The 19467-nt window shown below is 39.8% G+C and overlaps 1 protein-coding gene across 1 annotated transcript in view; it reads right to left on the bottom strand.

Annotated features, from left to right (window-relative positions):
- Positions 1-17494, bottom strand: part of sacm1la (SAC1 like phosphatidylinositide phosphatase a) — a 43744-nt gene extending 26250 nt beyond the window's left edge. The window contains exons 1-4 of the mRNA XM_036566175.1: positions 17412-17494; positions 10954-11051; positions 9247-9321; positions 6451-6578 (exon numbers count right to left, since the gene is read on the bottom strand). Of these exons, the coding sequence (XP_036422068.1) occupies positions 6451-6578; positions 9247-9321; positions 10954-11051; positions 17412-17440 (330 nt within the window). The 5' untranslated portion in view covers positions 17441-17494. The remainder of the gene's footprint in view (positions 1-6450; positions 6579-9246; positions 9322-10953; positions 11052-17411) is intronic.
- Between the last annotated feature and the right edge of the window lie 1973 nt (positions 17495-19467).

The raw sequence follows: 19467 nt of genomic DNA on the forward strand, positions 1-19467 counted from the left end.
CAGCTGTGGATCTTGTATAGTGCTTTTTCATGCCCCCCAGCAGAAAAGTGGATGGTTTTTCAAATTAAACACACGGTTAAGGGAGTGCCTATGTTTCTCCATATACTACAATGAAAATAAGCACACTTCAGAGAGTCTGAAACGGTGCAGCCTGAACGCCACCTTACAGTAACGTTTCCTTCATTACTACACTAATAAATGAATAGTAAAATTAAAGCATTAACACGAGGTGCTCCCAAACTTTTGACGGGCAGTGTACAATACAAACTCATGCACGACACACCAGGAACGTAGCAGGTATCTGTATGTAGAGGCAACTGTTTTGAAACACAAGACAGAAAGGTCATGTTGAGGTAAGGGCTTTGTAGGTGCACGATGAGACCCAATCAAATACATCATAAAAAACATTCACATGCTAATCCTGCTCTAAAATATCTCCGATTCACTCTGGACAAAGAGGAACCAGCCCATGCATTTAGCAGCCTGACAGCTAATCCCTCCAACCAATACCAGCAGGCCCTGGGGACCTCTCCTCTGTCTGAGGTAAGAGGATCTAAACGCTAAGCTAGTTAGCTCTGAGAGATGAGAGAGGCTGTACAGACCTGACAGGACGGCCATTCACAGCATGCACAGAGCACTCAACGCTACTCGCTCCACTCAACAACAGCTGTGGCCCATCTCTTGCTAACATGTTGCAGCAGCCACACAATTCATAATGCAAGCAGGAGCGTTTTGTTAAATGTTTATCAGTTCACTACACAGTGTGGGGAGGCACAGATGGAATTAAGCTAAACTCGAAATACCACAATAAGGGTGCGCCGATGCAATGATATCGGAATCATACTGGTATTGAAAGATACAATAAGAATCAGCATAGGACAGATGTTTAGATTTGACCAGTATTTCAAACTTATGCAGTACAGTGCAAAAGTCAGCACCCATTCTTTATTTCATTTTCAGTCAAAATGACCATTAGATCACATTATCATTGGTGCATCTTAGACCACAACGCAAATGGCTTATTACAAGGGGTTTAAAATGTATCGATGCATCAATATTCAATAAAATGTATGCTCACTTTTTGGCCAAGATAAAAATTGTCATGGCACTTAGCAGATACCCTTGTACCAGGGGTCGGCAACATGCGGCTCTTTTACCGCCCTGTTGCGGCTCCACAGCAGAATCAGATTTTCAGGTAAAAATAAAATAATCCTCCTTTGCAGTAAAATAAAGCTCTGCTGGTCGTTCAACACAGTTTTAACAATAAATGGTCTTAAATTCTGAATTTAATGTAGAACTGCTAATTCACCCTTTAACCCTGAAGGTTGGCGCGCAGAGTGCTGGTCACCATAGCAACTCAGACAACAATCTCACCTAGCTAGTAGCTAACAAAACGGCAAAGAGAGAGATTTAAGACGAACATTGATCATTTATAGACGACTTATTTGCATTTATAATCACTCCAGCTGGTGTCCTGATACACTTAATCTCCAATGAGAAACTGTCCAACACTAAAAAGTCACGAAGCTGAAGTCAGTTTCTCGTTCACCAGATTCTTGTCTCAAATTTCATTTCAATGCTGCAGCAGTCCTCAGCCTCATAAGAAGTCGAACATTAAGAGATGTTTTACAAGAAACTGTTCTACTTTTGTGGAAAAGTTTCCTGCCAGAGATGTGAGAAAAGCAGCTATAGCTGAGCTAAAGCTTAAAGCAGAGCAAAGTAAGTCTGCCATTAGCACATACTGAGACATATTTACAGCAAAGATGGTAAAACATTACTTAAAATGGACATAAAATATTGTGGCTCCCAAGGTGGATTGATTTTTGTTGAAAGGACAAAATAGCTCTTCTTAACATTTGGGATGCCGACCCCACCTTATACATAGCAACAGACAGGCTAATTGTGTTACATGTAGCATTAAGAGTCTTGCCCAAGGACTCTTATTGGTATAGGGTGGTGCGTTTTGCCTGGCTGGGGAAGTGAACCTTGGTCTCCCGCATGACCACCCAGAGTTTAGTCGTAGCCAATTCCCACCCAGAAGGTGGATCCCCGAACTACTACAAGTTGCTACTATCTGAGTCACATTAGATTAGCACATCTGAGACACATGAGTCTCACCACAACTTTTCAAAACGCTGCCAACGCAACGTCACGGAAGACCAGCATGCCTGGAAGAGGGCACTAACTTCTAATTCTGTTACGTCAGCTAACAGATGCTGGCATTGGCTAACATCGCGCTGAGTGATAGGGGCGAGGGAGGACCACACTGCCCACCCAGAAAGACAGAGGATTATGCTCTCTTGGTCTCCTGGCTATGGATGACTACGTCATTGCCAGGGAATTGAAGTTGTGACCTCCCAACCATTGCACCACTAGGGAGCAGCCAACCACTATTTTCACTTGTAAAAAACGAAAAAAATATATATAAAAATAAATGACAAAAGTGTATTATTGTCTACATTTTAGTACTGTGTGGTTTCTCCAGCAACATTTATACAGACAATGTATCTTTTTTAAATAATTCTGTTTAATTTCAATTCAAACAGATTTAAATCTAATCAATGATTCATGCACTGAAGCATTTCCGAGGCAATCATAATCAAACCGCATTGTTATGAGGTCAGGATATACACCCTGCTGATTAGTCAAGCTTCACACAGTGGTCATTAACACTTCTCCTTCATGCCCTTACACTGAACCCTTTGGCTTTGCCGGTCTGTCTGGAGCCAGGCCCCACTCTTCAGCTCCTGTGGGAGAAACACCCTTTCACTCAACTCACTGCAGCCATAGCTGGCATTTCAATTAAAGCCTTTGGTTTGATAAATAATGCACCACGTCTGCTTGACTGTAATGAGATATGGTTGTCATGGGCTCCAATAAAAGTGTGCTACTGCTGCATCTTCCTCCAGCAATGCACACATCTAAAAACAAGACTGCTAAGCAAAACAGACGTAAAGTGGAAAGCAGAAAACTCTTCAGCGTTTAGATTATACAACAGTGAAACGCTCAGTCGTAACATTTGGACTATTAATCTGCTGACCTACAAGGCTCATACACTCACAAAGACAATGTGAAGCAGTGTTCACATCATCACAGTAAAAGGATTTGTGAGTATGTTGTTCATTTGTTTGAATGGAGCTGGGTTTTTTTTTTTACACTAGCTTTCAAAAGTTTGGAATCATTTCTCATATGAATAATTTTTGTCATTTTATATTCTACAGTAACAATCCAGATTTAAATGTTATAAAACAGATATTATACAACAGTTAGTTCCACCCGCGCAAGCTGATTGGTTGAGAGGCGTTCTAACCGTGCTGTTATTTTGCCATAACATCACAGGTTTTTCGCAAACACTGTCACTCTGCTGAGACGCTGTTGCTAAGCAACGACTTTGACAGCTGTAAGAGACACTCAAGCCATTTGAACGTTTTTACTTCTTACACTGCCACAAACAGAAAATAGATACTTTTAAGATCACATTTGACCAACAGTCGATTTGGTCAGACTCAGAAGATTACAGACTACACTAAATTCCCAAACTGTCAGTTTGTCTGTGTGGAGCTGGAGAACGAACTGCCGGCTGTGCAGTGAGTGAGAAGAGTCCGTTACTCTGAAGCAGCAACAAGCTGCTTGTTAAGAAACTATAATTTGGTGGAAGGAGCTGCGAACATTAAAACATATTAAACGCTGCGTTCACGGCCCAGTTTATTAATTTCTTACTTTATTTATTTAACTGTTGTATAAAAGCAACAGAACACGAGGTCACGTTATCACTATAACATCACGGCTGTGACGATCACACTCCCTCTCGTGTTCTATTGCTTAACTGAAAAATGTTCACATGAACCTGAACAAGTAAAACACATGAATGCAGGGTGAACATGACAATGTTCTAATTTGATCATGATGTCTTGTCAGAGCAACAGTGTCTGCATGTTCCAACAAATGAGTGAATGTCATATGTATGATATATACAGACAATGGCTCAACACTACCCTAATTATAGTCTCTCTCTTTGCTTTTGCTTTGTTGCTTTTGCTAGTTTCTCTACCGAGAGCACTGTTCGGTGCAGCCAACAGGGTTCCTGATACTGCTGGCATCAGTGGTGTGCCCTGCTTGTAAGTGATAGACATTCACGGTGTGGCAGTAGCTGGAAATAACTTACAACTTAATAACTTCACTTACTCATATCAAGAGAGCCATAATGGAACTTGCCATATAAAAGCTGTATCTGAATGAGACGACTAGTGACTAAGTCATAGCAACGGTGCGGTGGGAAATAAACAAAATGAAAAACACAGCATGCAATCAAGTGGGCTGCCGGGCTGGATGATTAAATTAATGCGTTAACAAAGTTTTTTAAAAAAATCTATTAATCAATCATGTTCATGTAACTTTGACACCACTAGTAATTTTCAGTTAACACAAATTTTTAGTCAATTTAACCAAGATTTGATCGCCACTTCTGAAATACGAGGCATTCTGATTAATTTTATTATTCATTCTCAGTGTTATACAGCTTTCTCAGTAATTTTAGAATCTTCTACAGATCTGTTATGCTTTCATGGACACATCTAAAAGTGGTTTTAACAACTTCCTAATAATTATCTGAACCAGAAAGACTACATTAGAAACTATTCGTACAATAATCTGCAACCAAACTTTTATATTACTTGAAACTTCTGAACTGTGGTGCACACGACTCATCGAAAGCAACATCAGCAAAAGTTGGAACTTACTCAACACCGGCACCACCGTGTGCTGAGCTTGAAACACTAATGATGGTAATGATGGCTATCTTTTCTGAAATCCTGCTGCTGCATTACAGGTCTGCATTACCACTGCAGTACTAGGGGTACCGGGGATACCAGTTGTACCGCAGGGCCTGCAGGACCAACCACAGTATCTTGCGGCACTGGGTGAATTTTCAGGAGCATTCATTTAACCAGCTCAGTGCAGGAGGGAGACGTGTAGAAAAATCCAACAAATTAACAAACAGCCAAAATAAAATTATAACTATCACTTCATTATTGGCATATATAAATAATAACTTACAGCTATATAACAAAAAGTAATAAACTCATTCTAAATAGAAGAGATATCTAAACATCTGTACATCTATGTGTATATATACACATATCTACCATCTATCCATCCATGTATCCTTCCATCTATGTAAATACACACACACTATATTGACAAAAGTATTGGGACATCTCTTAATCATTGAATTCAGGTGTTTTATTCAGTCCTATTGCCACAGGTGTCTAAAATCTCTTAGCCATGCAGCCTGCCTTTACAAACATTTGTGAATGAACGGGTCGTTTTAAAGAGCTCAGTAAATTCGAGCATGGTAATGTAATAGGATGCCATCATTGCAAGCCAGTTCACGAAATTTCTTACCACCTAGATATTCCATGAGCAACTGTGAGTGGTATTACTGAAACATGGAGGTGTTTATGTGGCTGTGGTTCTTAAAGTTACAGAGTGGGTCACTGAGCGCTGAGGTATATGGTGCATAAAATTTGCCAAAACACTCTGCTGACTCAATAACCGCAGAGCTCGTCTGGCATTAACATCATCACAAAAAATGTGTGCCAGGAGCTTGATGGTATGGGTTTCCATGGCTGAGCAGCTGCATGCAAGCCTTACATCACCAATTACAATGCCAAGGGCCAGATAGAGTGGTGTAAAGCATGACAACACTGGACTCTAGAGCAGTGGAAACGTATTCTGAGGAGAAGAGAATCACATTTCTCTATCTGGCAGTCTGATAGACGAGTCTCGGACGAATGCCAGGAGAACGTTACCTGCCTGGCTGCATTGTGCCAACTGTAATGCTTCAGCAGACCAAGACATTTTGCACAACTGTATGCTTCCAACTTTGTAGGAACAGTTTGGGGAAGAACCTTTTCAGTTCCAGCATGACTGAGCCCCAGTGCACAAAGCAAGGTCCATAAAGTCATGGCTGGGTGAGTTTGGTGTGGAACAACTTGACTGGCCCTCACAGAGCCCTGACCTCAACCCCATCAAACACCTTTGGGATGATTCAGAACGGAGATTGCAAGCCAGGCCCTCTCGTTCAACATCATTGTCTGACCTCACAAACGCTCTTTTGGATGAATGACCAGAAATACCCACAGACACTCTCCAACATCTTGTAGAAAGCTTCCAGAAGAGTGGAAGCTGTTATTGCTGTAAGGGGGGACCAACTCCATATTAATGCCTATGGATTTAGAATGGGACGTCATAAAATCTGCTGTGGGTGTAATGTGCAGGTGTCCTAATACTTTTGTCCATACAGGAAATATATTATATACATAGATATTTTCTCACTGCGTTATTCAAACATCGTTCGTCAAACATCTGAAGAGCAAAAATGGTTAAAATGCCACTCCCTAGTGCTGTGCATCATCTGTGGTTCTACACTGATAGAAGTAAAATGTTTACCTGGCTGTCTGTGAGGTGTAATATGGTCTTCTTGTAGGAGATCATGTCAAACTCCACTGCCTTCCACACTGTGTGACCGAACAGGCTACCCACTTTCCTCTTCCTAGTGATGACTATGAGGTACATCCCTGCACACACAGAAGCAAGTCAGTGCACCACAATGGAACAGTTTTATACCAACCATCTTATGTACCTGGACTTAAACTGATAGCCTGGTGAAAAATCTAGTATATGCAGTTTCCCCCTTTACACCAAATGTATTTAATCAACCAAGAAATGTGTGTCCTTTTTAATAGATAACAGTGATACAGAGCCAGAAACCACATAAGCTAATCTGTATCAGATGTATACTTAACAACACAATGTGGTCTGAGGTCAGTGTGGGATGATTTAGACATGTAAGTTTACACAGTGCTAATTGGTGGGGCTATATTGTATTAATCTCTTAGCTGCACTAGAGCTATAAGGCTATATACTTAGCTACATTAGCCTTATAGCTCTAGTGCAACAGTGACAAAGGAAATTTCAGACACTAAACAAGTCTAGGCTAATCGACTGCATTGTGGTGTCAGGGAGAAACTGTGTAAATGGGTTATTCTCACAAACATAGTAAATACTGGGACCCAACTAGAAAAGAAGTAAAATGACTAAAATGTAATGTTCTTTTTTTTGTTATACAAACAATCGTTGAATAGTTAAAAATAAACCCAAATGATTTCAATGACTTTAAATTAATTTTTCGTGACATTTTTCAATTAATATAGCGCTACGAACAAGTATTTGCCCCCCACCCAATTTCTTCCTTTTTACTAAATTGTCACATTGAAATGTTTCAGATCATCCAGCTAATTTTAAGACATCACAAGTAAACTTAAAGGAGGCTTTTAAATGATCGTTCCATTTATTGAAGATAAAGATTGATTCAAAACCTCTATCACCCATGTGAAAAAGCAACTGCCCCCCTAAACCTAATAACTGATTGTGCCACCTTGGCAGTAACAACTGCATTCAAACATTCGTGAAGACTTGCGATGAGTCTTTTACATCACTGTGTAGGAATTTTGACCCACTCTTCTTTGCAGAGTTGTTTTAATTCAGGTACACTGGAGGTCTTTTGAGCATGAACTGCCCGTTTAGGGTCTTGCCACAGCATCTCAATGGGATTTAAGTCAGGACTTTGACTCGGCCACTCCAAAATCTTAATTTTGTTTCTTTTGAGCCATTCAGAGGTGGACTTGCTTGTGTGCTTCGGATCATTGTCCTGCTGCATAACCCAATTGCGCTTGAGCTTCAGGTCACAAACTGATGGCCAGATATTCTCCTTCAGGATTTTCTGATGGAGAGCAGAACTCATGGTTACATCAGTTATGACAAGTCGTCCAGGTCCTGCAGAAGCAAAGCAGCCCCAGACCATCACACTACCACCACCATGTCTGACGGCTGGTATGATCTTTACACCAGATGTAACATGACCCAGGTCTTCCAAAAAGTTTCACTTTCAACTAATCAGTCCACAGAATATTATCCCAAAAGTCTTGGGGGCCACCTAGATCTTTTTTGGCAAATGCGAGACGAGCCTTCTTGTTCTTTTTGGTCAGCAGTGCTTTGAGCCTTGCAGCTCTCCCATGGATGCTATTTTTGCCCAGTGTCTTTCTTTTAGCGGAATCATGTACACTGACCTTAACTGAGGCAAGTGAGGCCTGCAGTTCTTTAGATGTTTGTCTGGGTTCTCCTGTGACCTCCTGGACGAGACGTCGATGCACTCTTGGTGAAATTTTATTAGGCCGGCCCCTCCTGGGAAGGTTCACTACTGTACCAAGTTTTCTCCATTTGTTGATAACGGCTCTCACTGAGGTTCGCTGGAGTCCCAGAGCCTTAGCAATCAATGGCTTTGTAACCCTTTCCAGACTGACAGATTTCAATCGCTTTGTTTCATATCTGTATTTGAATCTCTTTAGGACGTGGCATCATGTGCTGCTTTTTGAGACCTACTAGCCTGCTTCACATTACCAGACAGGTTCTATTCAAGCAGATTCAAGAGGACTGGCAGTGATCATGCGTGGGTGTGGCTGGTAAAATTGAACTCAACAGTTAATTGAATTTGGTTAACTGGTTGATTTAGTAGATAAGGGGGCAATTGCTTTTTCACACAGGGCCAGATAGGACTGAACAGCATTTTTCCTTCAACAAAGGAAATCATTTAAAAACAGCATTTTGTGTTTATTTGGGTCATCTTTGCCTAATATCAGAAGTAGTTTGATGTGAAACATTCAAGTGTGACAAATATGCCAAAATAAAAAAAGTTGAGAAGGGGGCAGATATTTTTTCACAGCAGTGTGTATATACATATATATAGATAGACAGATACATAAACATATACATACATTCATACATACATGGTAATGAGAAATGGGATAAAAAAAACACTAAAATAATAAATAATAAATAAATAATTAAATAATTATAATAATAATAATTAAATAAATAATAATAAATAAATAATAAATAATAAAGAAAAATAAACTACATTTTTTTCTGTACCATATAGAACTCCAAATGACTCAATAAATGATATGAATAAATGTTAATCTGTGCGATGCTTATAACAATCAAAGATTTATAAACATGTTCTGAAGTGGTTTCGTGAGAACGACCCAAATTTGATTTCTGTCAAACTATTGTTTTACTATTCATTTATACTCCTGATAACCTGGATAAATTTCATGAGATTAGGGTTGGAATTACACTCCAGAGGAACCTCTGAACCTCCTTCTACAACAACGGTGTGGGACCTACCAGCCACCAGGCGAATGGTTCCCATGATCCCACAGATCGGTCTGGTTACTCCTGATGGAGGAATGTCCTTAATGCCTTTGGAAGATAAAGACATGTCAGTACGTTTCAAATGAAAGCAGCCAATCTTGCAGCCTTTAGTCTCATTAAATATAACTCGCTATGCCTAAGGCCGAGAGTAGCACGGCTTTTTTTGTTAATAAGTAAAAGAAAATGCTAAAAATTCACAAACTTGATGGAGCCACTGCTAAATATATCTAGCTACACTTATGCTATAGAAAATACTGAAAACTGCCACCTTCACACAACTGTTCATCAAATGTCACACAAGCAGAGGAAATAAAAAACTTTTTAAAGAGGCTATTATGAGAGCAGGTCACTGACTACTAATCACCAGACATTCATATTGTCACTGTCATATCTTAGAACTCCAAATAAAAAACGCCACAAAATTCACTGGAATAAAAAGAACTAAATGCATAAAAATGCATAAAAAAATGTCACATTCAGTAAACAAACATTACGAAAATGCGAGTTCGATCCCTGGTGATGCTACAGCCATCTATGGCCAGGAGTCAAAGAGAGCACAATTGGCCTTGCTTTCTGAGCGGGTAGGGCGGCCCCCCCGCCTCTCCCCCATCACTCAGCGCGATGCCAGCCAGTGCAGGCGTTTGTTAGCTGACATAACAGAACTGGCGGTTAGTGTTCTGCATGAGCAGCAGTTCGAAAAGATGCGGTGGCACTTCACAGGTCTCGGAGGACGGCCGTGCTAGCCTTCGCCCTTCTACCACTGGTGGTACGTGTGACTGGGGAGAGTCCTAACTATTGGGTGGAACTGGATATGACCAAATTGGGGAGAAAACTGGGGGAAAAAATGTGCAGAATTGTGTTCTTTGTAGAGGAGGTGGCCAAACTTTTGCATATGACTGTATTAAGTTAAGGATAGAGGTCTGCACAAGGCGTGTTCACCTGTGCGTGAAATAATATTTGGACAGGATTCATTTTGAGGTATCACAGTCATTACAGGTAAACAGCCAACAGGTTGTGGGCTTGTGCATTGGGGCGTTATGGCTGGCTGGGGTGGGATGGGCTTGAACAATCATTGTGCAATTTCCCACGGCTTTGTTTAACCTATAAAAAACACAAAATGCTTCCTTCTGTTGAGCAACACCGAAACTGTTATTTTTGCGGCTGGGTGTGCGGAGGTACAATGGGTCTGGAGGCTGTTCCACAGTGTCGCGGGGGTTGGGTGGACATCCCCTACAACAACGGAGCAGGATGAGGGCAAACAGGTGGGAGTGGATATGGACTATAGGCATGCGGGTGGGCAGGGCATGTGGTTGAATTAAATAAGGTCAGCTGATGGTCGATTTGAACAATACTATGTGATGGCTGGGGTCACTGAGCTCAGGAGGATATCAGCTACTTTTCTGAAAACAAGAAATTCTTTTTTTACTGCATTAATATCTGCTTGTATTTATTCTAATATATATGGTGTTTTTACAAGCAAAAACACTGTCATTGTCCAGATAAACAGGTTTAAACAACTTGCTCTGGTGCCTAAGACTGGTGCACAGTGCTGTACGTTCTCTCTTTGTTTATAGGCTTATATGTGCAGCTCAGTTTGCTTTCAAAACAAAGCCCATTCTGTGCACCACCTCTGAACACAAATCAGCAGAATCTTTCCCTGGTTCTGTTCTCAGGACCCACCTGTAAGAGTCATCTCTGTGGAAACCCGGTCGATGACCAGGACGTCATTAGATCCATCATCGCAGGCCTCGATGTAGAACTTTTCAGGGGTTGCATGCCTATGGAAGGGAAACAGAGAGGATGCAAATGTGAATCTGCATCTCTGACATGCAAAAACTGCCCTGAAAGGATTTCAGAACTATTCTGTGAGATATTTGATATGCTAACCATTTCCGTTCCGGCTAATTAAATCTGTATATAGTGCCTCAATTCTCAGTGTGGTCAATCTAAGCGCTTGCAGAACTGAACTTCCTTGCATCACTTGCATTCTGAGAAGCAGAAACTGCTGCAGCTGGCAGCTCTGATTTTGGAACTGCAATAGCAGAAGCTTTTGCACAGTAATAATGAAAAGTAGCTTTGGGGAACTTGTAGATAAAGAGTCGGGCAATGTGGCAGTATGTTATTGTTGTGGGAAACTACGTCACAATGCTGTTTTCTGACTATATGATGGTTATGATCAGTTTTTCTACCTCACTGTACAATATAATTATAATTCTCCCACAATTACACAATTCCTACATTAGACCAATTATGGGGAGCATGTAAACAACAGCATCTAGTGTACAGCAACTGCACTGGATGTCAACTCTTCATGCCATCATCTTAATTTTATTCAATTTATTTTTACCAGTTGTTTAATGTTTCCTCCTGTGGCTTCTTAAACAGTTTACTCCTGCAAACACTGGATTAAAGGGCCCATATCCTACATTTTTCTTGTATTTTTCTTCTCCCAAGGTTCACTTATATCATTTGTGTTGGTTTATGTAGCAAAAACAGTTATGATTATCTTTTACATGATCATTTCTAACCTCTCTTTATGCATCAGAATTAAACTTTATTTATGTTACTTTGAATTTAAAGGGAAATTCCACCAACTATTCAAGACTTCAGCATAATTAAATCTTTAAGATGTAAACAAAGTCATTCTGAGTGCTTTGGTGTGAAATGCTGTGTTCTAGAGAAACTTTGTGAGTCAGAATTGTTCACACTGATGGTGATAAGAACTAGACATCTAAAGAGTTTAAAGCCTCTAAAAGCTCCCTCACAGAAAGTTCTTACATGAAATGATTACTAATGCCCTGTCTGAGGTCTCAGACATTGTTTTATGGTAGTTTTGACATAAGCTTTGAATGATAACAGATATGTAACCACTCCTAGGGCCTTGTTTCACAACAGTTTTTAAAAACCTTCTGTTTTAAACCCCTAAAAAGCCAAGGGCCGGTGGTGAAGTTTTATAGAAGTGTGTAAAGTTTTATTACACACTTCTATAACCTGAGAAAAGCTCAGTTAGTTTGCAATGAAGCCCCTTTAGTTGCTAAATAATAAGCCTTTGTATGAAATAAACCTGGAATGTTGAGGGACTAAACAAATTTTAAAAGCATTTCATGGTTCAGTGTTAAATGCAGCGTGATATACAGCAAAATAGCAATGTTTTCCCCCCAGATCCACCACTATTTTACCATCATCAACATTACAAACAAAAGCTCAGAGGACACAATTAGGTTCACTGGTGGTTTAGGGTAGTAAATAAAATGACTATAATTGTGTTGTACACATCTCAAGTTTAACACGACATCATAAAAACAATTCATTTCAAAAGGCTGTTTAATTTTACTGTTTTAATGTACTGCATCTCGGTTGTGGAGTGAATGGTACGTTTTGGAATGCTGTTTACGCAACGAAGGCGTGGGGATCTCCCTGCACTTCCCTCCCATTACGTAGGGGTGGGAAACTGTGCTGGACTCTGGCCCTCAGCTCCACACCTCTGATGTAATGTATTTAAAAAAAAGTAAATAAAATAAAAATAGCTTTTCAATGTTGGAGGTCCACCAAATAAAATGTTTAAAACTGTAGCAATACTGTCCAGTGTTTTACTTTGTCTGTTCCAGTTTGTTTTAAGAAAACCTACATACGGTGATGATACGTAGGATGAACAGGTGTTCAAGTGATGTCACATTATGTCAAATCGCCCACGCTTATTTGTGGCTGATCATTACCTTGGCTGGTTGCCTTCGGTGAACTCTCAGAGAGACTGATTCAGTCCTGACCGAGGCTTTAAATCAATACTTCTCAAGGTCAAACATATTTAAACATGTCAAACACACAGCAGAGCAGAGCTACACTGATACCGCCAAACCGACTGCATGGGCCACATCTGGTTAAGTCTTCCTTCCTTGCGAAAGTGCTGATCAGCACATTTCCTGTTCACTTAAAATCGCTCCTGACCACAACCTACACTCAAAAAGAAGTGCAAGCATACCCCCTGCTTCAGCATTAGCCTACATAATAAACATGAGCCAATCCTTCCCTTGTGATACTAGTATTGGCCTAGTGCTGTTCTACATGCTTATGACAGTCACACAAAGGACCACTGTTTAAGGATTACATGACCTCAAATAAAATGCATACAGGCCTAAGAAGGGAAAATTGTCTTTATAGTGATTAAATGGCTGAAACCTAATATTATAGGTCAAAATCTGTGTCTTTTCTCTGGCTTGACAACACATAACTTGCAGCTATTTAAAAAATTCTAATATCTTTTGGCTGACGGATCGAGTGTAGATCAATCACATCCCACCTTGCCTCAAGAATACACATATCACCAGCACTGCAGTGAGAAGCAATATGCTCCCTATGCAAGAGACATCCTCGGCAAGGGCTACATATCCTATATTTTCTTCCCCTGAAGACACTTAGAAACATTCGGCTTGTTTTATGCAACAAAAACAGTTATAATTCATTTTTACATGACAATTTTCCAACCTCTCTTTATCCCTTAGAACTGAACAGGCTGCGCTCGTTACCATGCCTTTAAGTCTGACACAGTGGTATGCAAAAGTCTGAACACCTCCCATTCAAATGACATTAAATAAAACATCATAATATTTCAAGCAACAGAAAATAAAGTTTGCATATTCCACATTTTATCTTTATTTATACAGCCCCCCACCCCCCCACAAAATATGTTACAATGAGCAAATAAACAGTAATTGAGCATTAAAATGTGCAGAGGTGAATTAGGATGTCTTAAGTTATTTTCACTTAGAAAATCAACAGTCAGTTGATCTTGAGCACCCAAGCTTTTGCATATGACTGTATAAGTAAATGATCTCTGTCTGCCTTGTGTTGTGCAGTCTGGGATGAAACAGGCCATGCAGGCTCAGTGTGAATAGCGGCTCAACTGCTGTAGGCTGAATAGGGGGACGTGTACAAATGTGATGATCTTTGTGACGTCACAAAAACAAAATATTCGAAAGAGGCTGTTTCCCACATATGGCCTGCACGGACTCTGAAGTATGCCATGCATTTTAAACCTTAACAATGTTTACATACCACATTAAATGCTTACAGTTTTGAAAACGAACAAATAAAAAAAAAACAAACATTTTTGCCGTTTTTGGGCCGTTTAAATGCACACATTAGTTTGAGGACCACAAGTTAAAGCCTGCAATATATCAGCACTAAAATTTGACCAATTTCTGACATGCCTCAGAAATAAACTTCTTAATTTAATTTAATTACACCGATGGGGGAGCACTGGAAAACCCTTTACTACACAATGTAGCATGACTAGTGATGACTAGTAATAGCCAAATAATTTCAACACAGTATATTAAATCTAAAAAAATTGCATTTCCATTTTGAACCATATTGCTGATACTCCCCTCTGCCTCACCCAGGTGTCTCTCATTTACTGCAGAGTTGGGAGTTGGTCCCAAAAAGAGATGATTCTCTGATTGAGGAATTTTCGGAAATTGGGAGTCGACTAAAAAGCTTTGGACTCAATAGTGACCACAGTGATGGTCATGTTTGCCCAAAATGGTGCAAGCAGAGTGTGAGACATTCTACCGTGACTGTATAAACAGCATGCCTGAAAAATGCATCCTTCCAGAACTCACATATCTGTTAGCTATATTTTGCTTTTAACAAAGTTTGAACTGAACTGCACTGTGGCTTACAACAAACCTGCAGGCGCTGAAAATGTACCTACCTGTTCAAGGGAGTTGACAGAGGAATCAGATACAGTTTAGCTAGCCCTCTGACAGTCAGCCAAGGCAGCCAGTCAAGCAAATAATCTGGCTAGAGTTAGATTAGATCTCCAAACTGCCTTACTAGGATCTAGTTAATGCAAGTGGTATGTCATTCATACCACTATAAAATGTATGATGTACTTGATTAATTTACTTTTCATGTTGCCAGATCTCCTTCCCTGTGCTTCAGTTTTCAGAACAGAGAAAATTGAATCAAAATGGAATCAACTCTTGAGAATGATTCTCGTGACTCAGAATCAGGAATCAAACAGCCCCAGTTGTTTTTTTGTGTAAACTATTGTTGATTATTAAAACTAGACATCTTGGTGTGTCACTTGGAATGGACCTTTTTTTTTTCCTCAGTCGCTTATAAATTTAAGAGAATTTGGGTTTTTTGGGGCGTATTTTGTTAGAGGACAGCATGCAAGGTGTTGAAAACGTTTTATTTGAGGACTTGTGTTACTGTCATTTATATGGCCATCCAATATATATCCAATATTTCAGTTTTTCTTTTGTATTTAAATGGGTATTCAAATAAGACATATGGTTTGGAATTAAAAAAGAAACAAGTCGTGCACCATCATGAAATTCTGTTATGTAAGTTTTTACAGAGCGTGCTGCACTGAACCACAGAACTGCAGCTCTTTCACTGTTTCAGTTTATACAAATTGCCCCCTTGACTATTCATAACAATATAAAATATTTTGAAATTTGGTAAAAGAGAGCAAAATATACCAAGTATAGCCTGTGTGTGGGAAACTTTATTTACCAAGCCAATCTGTGCAGTATATAATCAGAGCTCAGATATTTTTAACACATAAAATATTGAAAATCAAATCAAACCCTAATCTCAAAAAAAAAAAAAAATCCCATCGAACCTGAAAATGTGTATTTTTATATCTACAGATGACACAATACCACTCTGTCCTTCTCTAATACTGATATTAAAACTTTGAGTATCAGGCAATACCACTACAGATCTGAGATTTTCTCACTCCACAGCTCACAGCATTACATCACAAAGTGTGAGCGAGAGCTATTTCAGGACAGATTTGTTACAGGACTGGGTCACATTCATTCTTTTTCCCCTCTGATATCCCATCCAGCATTTTCTGCTGATATCAGCCTGATATGACAATTTGAAGGCACGCAACAGTTTGATGACTACAGGCTTTGGCCATCCACTCTGAGTGGGAGGCAAAGGGGGTGACAACTCTATTACACAGTGCAGCAACAGTAATGACCACATGTCTAATGTCATGCTTCAGAAATGACCAAACAGTCAGCACTTACGAAAATCTGGAATAGTGCAATAGTGTAATACATAATAGATACATATGGGTGACAGATAGAAGGGATGTGTGTATAAATCCAGTATAAAAGTACGGGAACACAGACTGCAATAAGGATACTTGTTATTTAATTAATATATTAATTTTTCTTGGTAAATATTTCATCCATAAAATGAAACTTACAAATAAAACCCTCAACTCACTTTAAAAAGATTTACAACTATGTCTGCCCAGTTCAACATACGTATTGCAAAAAAGCAGCTAAACTGAGAAAAGTATTAACAAAATTTAAATTTGTTTAAAGTCATCTGGAATTGATCTCATGCAAGACATGATGTCTGTCTTGTTTACATGTTTATGTGCTTGAATTGTGTTACTTTTTGTGAAATACTATTATACTGTTACCTTGTTATCTGATTCCCCTAGTGTTACTTATATTCTACAGTCTAAAGCAGTGTTTCTCAATCTTAATACTGGAGGCCTCCAGCATCAGGGTTGAGAAACACTGATCTGAATCACTCTATCAAGTGAACATAGATCAATAAAAAAAGATACAGGAAACACAAACGCAGGCCTGGTTTCCCGTCCAGCTGACCGCAGCAGCAAAACCGTGCACAACCACACTGACCGCCACTGTTAGCATCCAGCCTGGAAATAAAGCTGAAGTCAGCTTCTTCGAATTTTCCCGTTCCACCTTAAATGGCGCAGCAGTTCCATTCTGGCGCCTGAGGCTGCACCGTGTGTCTGCACTGCTTAAGGTGGAACGGAAAAATTCGAACAAGAAGCTGGCGGTGAGACAGCCAATTTCAGTCTCGTAGCCTGACAAGCCAGAGACTGATAATATCTGTTCAGATTGGAGTCCAGAAAAGTGGAAATGTGAGGAATGTTTGTGAAATGAAGAGACCAAACGTCTTTAAGGGTCTCAGCACTGATCAGCTGAGTAACAGCCCTCACCCAGGCAGACCTACAGCTAAAGAAACAGCACAAAGCAGCGCTTCAGCTAAAAGACACGCAGCGGGTCATATGTAGAGCGAACACGACAGGCTATCTGAGGATGTCTCGGTCTGAGAAAAAGTCAAATTCAGTTCAAACTCACAGGTTGAATCTCTCGTAGGCGGTCGCCATCTTCACTTCCTGCACTGCACAGACCTCCAGTGACGTTGCCGAACGTGACGTAAGACGTCAGAGCTCGGAGGCCTCCGAAGGTTTACGACTAGGTTTAAATATACATACACATTTAAAATTAATATACATTAATTTTATTTGAATGCTGATTAAAATATGTGTTACCCTTATTTTCTTAAATTAAGTAAAACTATATCATTTCTAATTGTCGCTAAGATGGCTGTGCTGTTTTTGGCTTCTTATTGCATTTCTGATCACTTTTATTTTTATTTATTTATTTATTTATTTTGGGGTAATATTTTTGATGTACATTGGCAGGCTTGCAGATTCTTTCATTCTATATATAAACACATTAGTAAAAAAAATAAAAAGGAAGAAAAATAAGCAAATGAACGCAATTATTTATTTGCTTTTTAAATGGATGTTGACAAACAAAAAGTACAAAGTTACCAAAATTACAGACAATTAAAAGAGCGAAACAGAAAACTATCTACAGATGGGCAAACTGTATATTGCCCGTTATAAATATAATGTAAACTATTTAAATTAAGTAAACAGCTTTACAATTATAATGTGTGCCCTTTTATACAATTCTGTTTCAGTTATGAATTGCCTACTTTGCCCTTCTACAATTATGAATGCGAATTTACCTTAGATAGTAATAAAAAGGCTCATGCCAAATCTGTGACCTTCTTTAAAAATAAGTGTATGATGTATTTAGTCAGAAACTTTTACCCATTTTCATCATGAATCATCAGAAGAAACATTACTACAAATGCAACAAGGCCCCTTCTGAGGTCCTGCTAAAATGATTTTGAGTCTTTATTTGATTTAAGAATCAAGCTTTATTGGCCAGGTATGATTACACATGCAATGAAATTGGTTTTGGTTACAGGAGCTCATGGTGCACAGTACCAGACAGACATGTAGTGAATAAAATAAAATAAAATAACAAAATAAAATAAAACATGCATTCCTACCTACCTCACCCACACACACACACACACACACACACACACAGAGTAATACCTGTAAACCTTACAATGTGCAAAGAATTTGGTCAGCACACTGCTGATAGAGGAGCTGGCAACAGGTCTGTCTACTGAGAAGGGACTGAGGCCATCTAACCAAGCGCCAAGTCCCATTTTTGAAGACAGTCTAGATGTAGCTTTTCCTCGGCCAAGACGTCTCACAATCGTGTGCAGCCTGTAGGTGTAAACGATGGCGAGTGAAGGCCCTGGCAGCAACACAGACAAGAGACATCAGTTAGAGCCTAAGTGCAATGTTTTAATCATTTTAAATTAAGAATTGTTCTACTGAGAAACAGGCAGTGTAGGCACTGAATATTTGCTCTGTTGTCTTCGGCACTGTCAGTCTCTTGGCAACGCTGTGCCATCGCTGCCTTGGGAACTCAAATGAAATTCCTTTTTAGAACAACCTTCACACAAAAATGCTGCCTGCTGGGACACTGATTCTCTCGACAGAATCAGATGCACTGTTTTCTCAACAGACTTCTGCTTAACTTACCTTTCCTATATTTCACTGCCCACCTCCACAGACCTCTGAGGCTATGCAGCATTTTGTTGTAGTCAGCGGCACGGCGGGTCTAAGCTTTTTTTTGAAAATTGTCTGTATCACAACCTGTGGAAAATTAAAATGTTCCAAAACTGCTACGTTCTGCTCTATTTGCATTCTTCTCTTGAATATCACACACACACACACACACACACACACACACACACACACATATCTTCTAAGCTGCTTATCCTTCTGGGTCATGGAGGGAGCTGGAGCCTATCCCAGCAGTCATTGGGTGGAAGGCAGGATACACCCTGGACAGGTCACCAGTCCATCGCAGGGCAGACAGACATTCATATACATTCACACCCACACTTAGGGGCAATTTAGCATGTCCAGTTAGCCTGACTGCATGTCTTTGGACTGTGGGAGGAAACCAGGGCACCCAGAGGAAACCCACGCAGACACAGGGAGAACATGCAAACTCCACACAGAAAGGACCCCGGAAA

Source organism: Colossoma macropomum, unplaced genomic scaffold (assembly GCF_904425465.1).
Source record: "Colossoma macropomum unplaced genomic scaffold, Colossoma_macropomum, whole genome shotgun sequence".
NCBI classification, from domain to species: Eukaryota; Metazoa; Chordata; class Actinopteri; order Characiformes; family Serrasalmidae; genus Colossoma; species Colossoma macropomum.